General features: G+C 38.7%; 1 protein-coding gene across 1 annotated transcript in view; it reads left to right on the forward strand.

The window, feature by feature from the left end:
• The window catches only part of tnfsf10l (TNF superfamily member 10, like), a 106,207-nt gene extending 103,773 nt beyond the window's left edge, over window positions 1-2,434 (forward strand). Inside the window, exon 7 of the mRNA XM_059354195.1 lies at window positions 218-2,434. Within this exon, the coding sequence (XP_059210178.1) occupies window positions 218-403 (186 nt within the window). The 3' untranslated portion in view covers window positions 404-2,434. The remainder of the gene's footprint in view (window positions 1-217) is intronic.
• Window positions 2,435-10,348: the final 7,914 nt, after the last annotated feature.

The following is a 10,348-nucleotide window of genomic DNA, read 5'->3' on the forward strand; positions in this document are numbered from 1 at the left end:
ACAAATAAATTATAAAAAACACAGATAATAAAACAATGAATATTGCATTACAAATGCTAAATGCACAAAGCTAAATAAGAAAAATCTCTGCAAGAAAAGTAAAATCATGTTAATACACTTCGAGGTGAGAAGTAAATGTCACTCCAATTGTTTTCAGTGTTGATTCAGACGTTGATTGATACGTGTGGTGAAATCTTTTTCTTACTTTAATCTGCAGCTCCTGAAGGGGGTGGGGACTAAGTGCTGGGCTCCAGACGCCGAGTACGCCCTGCACTCCGTCTACCAGGGAGGACTGTTCGAGCTGAGGGCCGGCGACGAGCTCTTCGTCTCCGTCTCCTCTCCCACCATGGTCAACGCCGACGACTCCTCCAGCTACTTTGGCGCCTTCCGCCTGGACCTCTGAGAGGAAAGGACGGAAGAGAAGAAAGATGGATAACTGGGTGGGCTGAAGACGAGGAGTTAGGGGCCTTTTTGAATATCCGTTGATTGGGAAAAAAAGTGTCATTTAGGCAGAGCTGCGGGATGTCGGTCCTCAAAGTTGGCTTGGACGGAAACACTGAAGGATCTGGGGTTTTAAAGGCTTCGCTTGAGTGAAAGGAAAAAGAAAGTTTGTCTTCCTTACTCTCCATTGAAAGTGAAACCGAACCGTTAAGAGCAAAGATATACAAAGACACATGTGCGATCGCGGGAAAATAAATGTGAGGAGATCGATTTTCTGTTGGTTCTTGGGGAAGGAAATTGCCTTTTGGAAGTCAAAAAGAGAAGTAAACCACATGAAAACCCTTAAAAAAAAAATAAAAAACCTTCCTGCTAGAGAATTATCCCAAAGAAATTAGGCCTCGCTGCTGCGTCGAACCCCAAAGCAACATGAATCTCAGCACAGCTCGCACGTCAGCAGCATTTTTGTGGGAAGCAATCGGACCCCTCGGATTTGGATTGAAGACCGAAGAATGTACGCTCAATAAAAACTCAATCCTCTGCGTCGAAGATGTGAGGACGGACTGTGGAAAAGGCAAACGATCAAACCAAAGTTAGAAGAAATTGTGGAATAAACTTTTGCAAAAGCGTGCCATGAGAGTACTGTAAATATGAACGGCTGAGAATGAGACGTAGACAATGAACTGTGGTGATTTTAAAAGTAATTTGTGTGTATTTTATCTTTGACTGGACTTAAAACCACTTGGATTCCGCTGAGGACTTTGTACACTTCGTCTGTGGATTTTACGCAAAGACATTTTTGGAGGAGGAGAAGGATTATTTACAGAAAAATGACTGTGAGAAGCAACGTAGAGTGCCTTTTTCTTGAACATTAAGAGTCTGAGGAGTGAAAAGAAGGACGAGGAACGGGGCAGAAAGCTTGTAAAAGCCCTTAAGAATGAAAAAAGGAAAGAAGAGAGAGGGAAAAAAGAGGCCGGAGGGTGGCATGCAGCCCGACCAGTACTGTGTTGTTGATCTCTTCTCTCTCTTTCACTTTCCAGAGCAATCTTTTGTCTTTTCTTGTCAAGAATTTTAAATATCTTGTCTTTCTTGTTTACCCTGTGAAGCTGCATTCAGTTTTTATTTTAAGGAGAATCAACCAGCCAGAAAATAACACAACGACATTATGAGGACAAGATGACACACACACATGCAAACATTCACCAACACAAAGAACACAGGCCTGGTTTATGTGGTTTCAGATCAAAGAAAAAGGTCCAGGAAAGTTGTTTCTGCAGTATATTAAGAGGCATGTTTGAAGCTGCTTCACACTGAAATATCGGCTACTACTTGACTTAACTGTCCCTTAACCCATTTAGGCCTAAAACGCCTAGAAAAAATGCCTGTAAAACCTATACACTGTAATAAAAAATATATATATATATAAACAATAGCTACTCAATGAAATTTAGGCAACAGATTGCCAGCAATATTATTAATGAAATCTAACTACATTACAAGTTGAGTTAATAACAACTTAACAGGAAGTGCCTGTCAATTAAAAACTGACTAATTCTATTGTGTTGGATTCATTCAAATTTCTCTTGATTTAGAATAACATACACATAAAGATTATATTTAACCCTCTGGAGTCCACGAAAGCGCCGGAGCACGACTTCTTCATGACTTCAAAAAAAGACACAAAAAGACACAAAATGACTAGAAAAGAGAGACAAAATGACAAAAAAGAAACAACAACAGACACAAAATGACCAAAAAAGACACAAAAAGACATGAAAAGGATTAAAAAATGGACAAAATAGTCCAAGACTCCATAGAGTTAATGTGATCAAAATAAGTAGATTCTATCTCAAACCTTTTATATTAAAGTTACTTAAACAACCGCCTCAAAATCAAGGACAAATTTATATTTAATACAATTTATCAAATATATTAAAATGAAATGACTACAGAATAATTTATTACAGTGTGCGTAATGGTAGAATAAAAACAACAAAAAACATAAAAGCAACAGCGCCCCCGGTTTTAATGGTAGAAATGCGTAATGCTTTCCCGCTTTAAATGGGTTAACATGGCAGACTTCAAGTCTGTAGCAGTCTCAGTTTTACAGTGAATATACCGGTATGATATGAAACTAGAGGACTAATACATAGATACCAACCATGTCAAGATATCTGATCTAAAGGAGGTTAAATAAGGACCTCTGACCTCAAGATATCTGAATGTAAATTGGTTCTATGGGTACCAATGAGTCTCCCTTTTCAAAACATGCCCACTTATGTGAATTCAATGCAGCATGAGGCAGACAACATGCGGCTTTTCTCCTGCAGTACAAATGTGTTATTTTCGTCTGTTGTATTTGAATATTTCTGCATACTGGAGTCTGTCAAGTCTTCCAGTGAAAAGCCAAGACTCTTGTTGATTCAAAGAGACAGATTTTTATTCATGTGTGATGATGTAGTAGCCAATTTCATTGCTGAGAGATCATTTGTTAAAACTGTTAAAAATGACCAGCCTTGACCTCCAATGTAAAAATAAAAAATTTGGAGAAAAAAAAATGCAAGAAACAGTCGTACAAAGAGTTATTCTTCAGTGACTTGTACGAGGAGAACTTGACTATGACGGCATATGAGGGCCAAGAATTAATAAAAATACAAATACAAACCCGCAGGTCTGGAGGTAATATTTAGAGAAAAAAATTGCAAATTTACTAGATTAAAGTGGCAAATCTATAAGAAAAAAAGTTGCAGATTTAAGAGATTTAAAGTGGCAAATCTGCGCGTAAAAAGTCCCAGATTTACGAGAAAAAAGTGGGGGGAAAAAGCAACTTTTTTCTCCCAGATTCACCACTTTAAATCTCATAAATCTGTGCATTTTGATGTGACCCAGGGGTAGCATGTACAGGATGAATACGAGGGGACCAAGCACCGAGCCTTGGGGGACACCAAATCTCATAAATCTGTGCATTTTCTCATAGATTAGCCACTTTAATCTTGTAAACTTTTTTTCTCAAAATATTACCCCCCTCCCCAGGGTCTGTATGTTTTTTTACACACATATCCTCCAATATTCTCTAGGGTTGACATTTGGAATTTGCAAGTATTTCAATGAGTGCCCTATTACGGGTTAAAAAAAACAGTAACAACTGCATTTTTTGCAACAACATGCCAAATTTATGCCAAATTACAACATGGATTTTTTTCATGGTGTTCCTCGAGGTCTCGGTGCCTTAATGTGCTATTTTGGAGGGATTTTCTTCATTTTTATCCATGTCGAGTTGTCAAAAAATGCTGCAAAAACCTGTAAGACACAAGTGAGTATGTAAATAGCTAGCAGTCATAATGTCCTAGAATATCCTCTTGCTTTAACCCATTTAAGCCGGCAAGGAAAGCATTACCGCATTTCTACCATTAAAACTGGGGAGCGCTGTTGCGTTATTCTACCATTAAAGCCGGGAAATCGGATACGTCTTTTTGTAGTATTTGTAGTTGTTTCCACCTATTTTCGGTCTCTTGGTCAATGAAATGCACCAGAATACATGCAACATGGGACTTTTCCAGAATTGAATTTCATTTTTATCTGCTACAGAGGCTGAAAAATCTATTATTTAGTAGAAGCGTTGACACTTCTGTTGAATTTCCAGAAAAACTTCAGGTTTTAGGGGGTTATTTTAAAATCGCGCAGAGATTTTACAGGCATTTTTTCCAGCCGTTTTAGGCCTAAATGGGTTAACAGCTACAGCCAACATGTAGGACCTAATACACGTACAACCACTTATAAGGTGCCACAGATGTGGAAGATGTGTTTTAACATTGTTAGTCAACCTGATAAAAGTTAGTCGCTGGTAAGAAAACTGAAGCTTTTACTCATGCTGAAACTGTCAGATACGCCAACACATGTATTCATTCAATATGGCCGCCAGTCATCAGGAAACACTGACACATACTGTACACAAAAACTCATGCAAACAATTTGCACCATGGTGATAATATATGGCAGCTGGAAAAACACCCACACGGCTCGAAATCGGATCGTAGAGTCTCTCGGCAAAACAGTTCAGCACGCGAACCCTGAAACGACGGATTTTTAGGAAAACACAGATTTCGTAACAACACACAGACACGCATAAAGAAAGATTTGGAAGGAGCGAGCGAGGATATTCACAGACATAAACCATGCACCGACCAGCACAGAATCAACCCCTACACACTTTTCTTCTCTGGCACGCACATAAAGGAGATACACACATCACCTCACACCACCTCCAGGTTAGCCTTAGGTCCGCAGACACACACATCATGCAGCGGGACATTGTAAACACACACACACACACACACACCGGACACACACTCATTTATCCACACTGTCTAGCCTCCCTGTGCCATCTGGTAGTTGTCAGTTGGAGGCATGCAGGGTGTGTGTGTGTGTGTGTGTGTGTTCTTGTACTTCCTACGTAGTGAGGACCAGAACACGTTTCTAACCAACAGAGTGAGGACATTTTTACAAACTGAGGACATTTCGGCCGGTCCTCACTTCTTTAAAGCCTTTTTTTTTGAGATTTCAGACTTTGTTTTAAGGGTTAAAGGTTACATGATAATGATAATTAACTGAAACTGTATTGTGTGGTTACAAAACTAACTAAAATTACAGTGAAAATGTCCTTCGTTTTCGTCTTTGTCAACTTTTTTCATACATAATGAAGATGGATAAGACAAACAAATAAGGCAAATAAAGGCAAAATTTACTGTGACCTCTTTTAATCTCCCACCCAACAAATAAAAAAAAAAAAATCCTAAACTTAAACTAGCAAACCCACTCTAAAAACGAATTAAAACTAATTTGGAATTTGGAATTCACTGTTCCAATGAGGGTCCTCACAAAGGTAGAAGTACAAGAATGTGTGTGTGTGTGTGTGTGTGTGTGTGTGTGTGTGTGTGTGTGTTTGTTCAAAGGGCTCAGTTCACATGGACAATTCATAAAAAGGAGGTCACACATTTATTTGTTTGCGTACCTTGGATTTGTTTTTCCTGCGAGAGAAGGATTTATATGCTTACACACACTCTGACACTAACTTTTTAATAAGGTGACATCCAGGCTAAGCCTTCCTTCTGGCTCTGTTGTTCACACATATCTGTGTATATACTCTCTGCAAGGTGACTGTAGGTTCGTTAGGGAAGCTATGAAAACACAACAACACATCCTGGTTATTTTTCTGTGCAAAGCACAAAATTGAAGGCAAATTTAATTCTGTTTGATTGCTGTTTTAGCGCCTTTCTGTTCTCGCCATCCCTCTGTAAACTTGGGCCTAAGTCCGTTTATTATCCAGGGTATACTTCAACAATCATACGCTCTTTTCCTTTCTTGCACTCCGACCAAAACAAACAGATCACTAAAACAGGTCCAGCGGTGGTGATAATGCAGAGAAACACACTCATGTTACAGGACAGTATAGATCCCAGGCTCAGCTGGGAAAACGTCTGCATTGAATGTGTGTGTTTGTACTGGACAGTTCTGTAGCTGTGAACATGTGTAGCACGTTGTTGCTGAGAAAATAAACAAATATTTGAACTTTGCCTGTGTATGTGGAGATTTACAGTGTCTTTATGTGGAAATGTTACAGTGCAACGCAGCTGGATTCTTGCAGTATCACATAATCACATGAGAACTGTCAAAATCCATCTCGTCTGCACCAAAGTTTGGACCAGCAGGTTATGAGGAGCCACGAGCAGTTAGTTTATCTTATAACCAACCACGTTTTTATTTTATTTTAAAGTGCCTGCCCTTTTCCAAACTGTTTCCAATAATGGCTTCTCAATTGATTCAGTGTATCAAACCATCTGGTGAACCAGGTTACTGTTGATGTAGTAAGCCAGGGGTCTAAAAATCAAATTACCTGGGGGCCGCTGGAGGCAGTATCAAAATGACCAAAAAAAGACACAAAATTACTGAAAAAAAAGACACAAAATGACAGAAAGAAAACTAAATTACTTAAAAAAGACATAAAATGACCAAAAAAAAAGACACAAAATGACCAAAAAGACACAAAGTGACAAAAAAGACACAAAATGACCAAGAAAGACACAACATTACTTTAAAAAGACACAAAATGACTGAAAAGAATTACTTGAAAAAGACCAAAAATTACTAAAAAGACACAAAATGACCAAAAAAATACACAGAATTACCAAAAAAAGACACAAAATTACTGAAATAAATTACTTGAAAAAGACACAAAATGACCAAAAAAGACACAAATTTACCAAAAAAGTAATTAAAGGGACCTTCAATACTCAACACGGTAAAGTGCCATTCATATAAAACTCACATTAAACTTTCATATCAAGGTGGGGGCTACAAAATATTGTCATGAGGGCCGCAATTGGCCCACGGGCCGCAAGTTTGAGACCCCTGGTGTAAGCAAAGAGCAAATTGTTAAAATTCTCATCCCAGTGTAGGCTTCCCAAGCAGCTTTGGTGCTGAAAACTAACCAAGTAGTTTTGTTTCACAACGTGTTTAAAGCAGCAATTGGCTTGTCTATAAAAAAAGCCACTAGTCTTATTTCGCAGGATATTATACAAATTGCACTGCAAACAAATGAGCAAACAAACTCAATCACAAGAATACATTGCAAGATAAATCTGAAGGGTTACACAATGATACATGGGGAAATAATGCAGACAAAACTAAGTTCTGCAAGACACATATGTTTTGGGTACATTTTTCTCTAATCTTTGCTTCTTTTTTGAAATATTGGACAGCTGAAACTCATCAAGATATCTCAAACTTGTGATGACGGTTTGCAAGTTCATAATATATATATAATGTGCCAAAAGGTTGGTTATTTTAACTTACATTTCTAGACTTTGTTTGACCTCCATTTCTCAGAGCTCATGAGGATGCTTCCACTCTGCAGAGGAAAGGGAAAGCACCACACGGGTTTTGGTCTGCAGCCGACTCCTGACCTTTGACCCCCTTTGTGTAGGAGTTGGCCGAGAAGACGGGAATAGCCCCGGGGATCCATAAAGCATCCGACTGCTGCAAATAATTGGCAGCAGTTCAGTTGGAACTTCGTCCAAAGATCACTTTGTGCAAGTTTCTTTGCAGGGAACAAATATTCATGAGTCCCACTGCTTGTCAATTAACTTCATTGGTTTAAATGTTTTTTATTTGCAGCGTCCTGCAGTGAGTGAGCTTCCTCATCTTCAAGCACTGTCACAACACTTTGCTTTGTGTTTCATGATCGATAAATAACACACGGGTGCACACACTGCTTTAGTGCCACGCTGTGTTTGTGCCATGTCATCTTTAATCCTCTCAGTAATAGAGATATGTAATTCAAATCTTCAGTTTTAAGCCAACTGAGTCATCTAAAGTTGGGATGTATTAGAATTGGGTTTTTATTCTTTTGGCTCTCTACTGCAGCACATTAGTGGTGTCGGAACGATGAGTCGGGTTAACCCTTTGATGCACAACATGGTCTAGAGCAGGAGTTCTCAACCTTTTTGAGTCACGACCCCCAATTTAACATGCATGTTGTCCGTGACCCCCGCTCACTGAACAAAAAACATCTCTCTGTCCTTTGCTATAAGTTTAAAGGTCCATTCTGACCTCCTGAGTGTGTAACAGTCAGCTTCAAGCCAGAGACTCCTTGGAAAGGAGTCAAATTGACCACATAATGACACAAAATGAGCAAATTTTTTCCCAAAAAGACACAAAATGAGCAAAAAAAGACACAAAATGACTTAAAAAAAGAAACAAAATGAGCAAGAAAGGAAACAAAATTACCAAAAAAGACACAAAATGACCAGAAAAGACACAAAATGATTTAATTTAAAGTACATTTGACCAAATAACAAAATAAAATAACAAAAAATAATCCTATTCTATCCTGTCACAATTTTGATACATGTTGTGGAGATGCAAAGAAAAGGGCAAATTTGTGTTTCCGTAAGCAGAAAATGTGTCCAGTTTATTTATTTTAAAATAAGAAATATCATAAACATTAACACCATAAACGCCCAATGTAACGTATATGTCACATCACAGATCTTTGACATTTAGGGGTAGTATTTTTTTTTTTTTTAAATCATAAATGTGTTATATGTGGTTCACTTGTCTGTGGTATATCCACCATAATTTTCCTTCAAGGATAAATAGGTCTGGGTTCTTATGGGTTAATTTGAGTTCATATCAATGTTGCAATCTAAACTCACAGATCTGTTCGTGTCTCTTTGGCGGTATCTATGGTGACAAGTGATAAAAGCTTCTTTGGTTATGATGTCATACATCAGCTCACTTTCCAGATGGAGGGCAGGTAACTGGAGGCTTCTTCTGAGGCAACCAACACCAACATTGCACATATGCAAACGATTTGTGCGATTTGTGGCTGTTCCAATCAATCAAATTGGGAAAAACAAGAGTTCTTTTGAGTTCTGAAAGTGGAAGATAACAAAACAACGGCAGGTGTGGATCAAAAACATTCGTATTAAGTGTGAAAGAGCAGAGGCAACTTAGATTTAGTAAAAGCATTGCATGTACGTAACTTGTGTTCTGTGACAACGTCTCTGTGTTTTATAGCCACGACCCATGTTTTTAACAGCTTTTTACTAGACACCTGGGAGTCATTTTACAGCTAAACTTCCTTGAATTTCATGCATAATAGTCACGCGATTGCAAAGAAGCTATTGCAGGCGTGTTTTTGGATCTCACGTTCACTCAGCCAGGGAGGTGGTGTTACCGGGTGTTCAGTGCTTACAGAAGGTCAAGGAAGAATCTTAGACTGTATATCAATGGATGTAGTGACCGTGACGTCACCCGTTGGTTTGTGGACGAATTCAGCGTTACACTCGTCGCCATCTTTCTTTTTCGTCTATTGCCATCTTGGTTTCAGAAACCAGCTAAACTGCAGCTCATTCATGTTAACATTAACTGTAACATTAACTGGGATGTTACGCTGCATTTGATTGCACTTGGAACTCGGAAAGATCCGACCTCCGAGTCGGAAAAGTGCAATAGCATTCCAACTCGGGAATTGGGGTAGGATCCAAGCAGCCCGAGTTGGTCGGAAATACGTGGAAAACAGTCACTTATCTTCTGTTATGTGTCGACAAAAAAAGAGAGAAAAGACACAAAATGACCAAAAAGACATAAAATGACTTAAAAAAAGACACAAAATGACCAAAAAAAGAAACAAAATGACCAAAAAAGACACAAATTGACCAGAAAAGACACAAAATGATCAAAAAAGACAAAATGACCAAAAAGAACACACATTGACCACAAAATGATCAAAAAAGACACAAAATGACCAAAGAAAATACACAAAATGACCAAAAAATACACAAAATGACCAAAATGAGCTGACTTCCAAAATGATTTGGCGACCCCCAGAAATCATCTCGTGACCCCAATTGGGGTCGGGACCCCAAGGTTGAGAATGGTTGGTCTGGAGGACCAATCACCTCAGTCCTTAACTTGTGTAAAACTTACATGAAATGCCCAAAGAAATTAGGTACAATGTATACAAAGAGGCTACAATCCCAACAGTGTTGAACTGAACTTAAATTAAAGTTGAGACTTAGCACTTTTCTTCACTCACTGTTTCATTTCAGATTTATTGAGCTGGAGTTCAAAGTCAACACATCAAAAACCCTCTGGCTGCACTGTGTCTCCAATTCCCATGAAAACCCCCAAGAAGTCGGAAAAGAAAAACCAAAAGCCACACCAAAATGTCCCAGATCCAAACCAAGGACCTTTCCTTTTGCCAATCTCTGAGCCACGGTGCAGCCCAGAGAAAATATATGCAGCCAAGGTGAGCAAATTAGATCTGAGTCAGATGTGCTGCTCTGAAACACACAAAGGACAACAAGTGATTATCCAGTTCACTCTATGGAGTCTGGGGGTATTTTGT

This window comes from Centropristis striata, chromosome 17 (genome assembly GCF_030273125.1).
Source record: "Centropristis striata isolate RG_2023a ecotype Rhode Island chromosome 17, C.striata_1.0, whole genome shotgun sequence".
NCBI lineage: Eukaryota > Metazoa > Chordata > Actinopteri > Perciformes > Serranidae > Centropristis > Centropristis striata.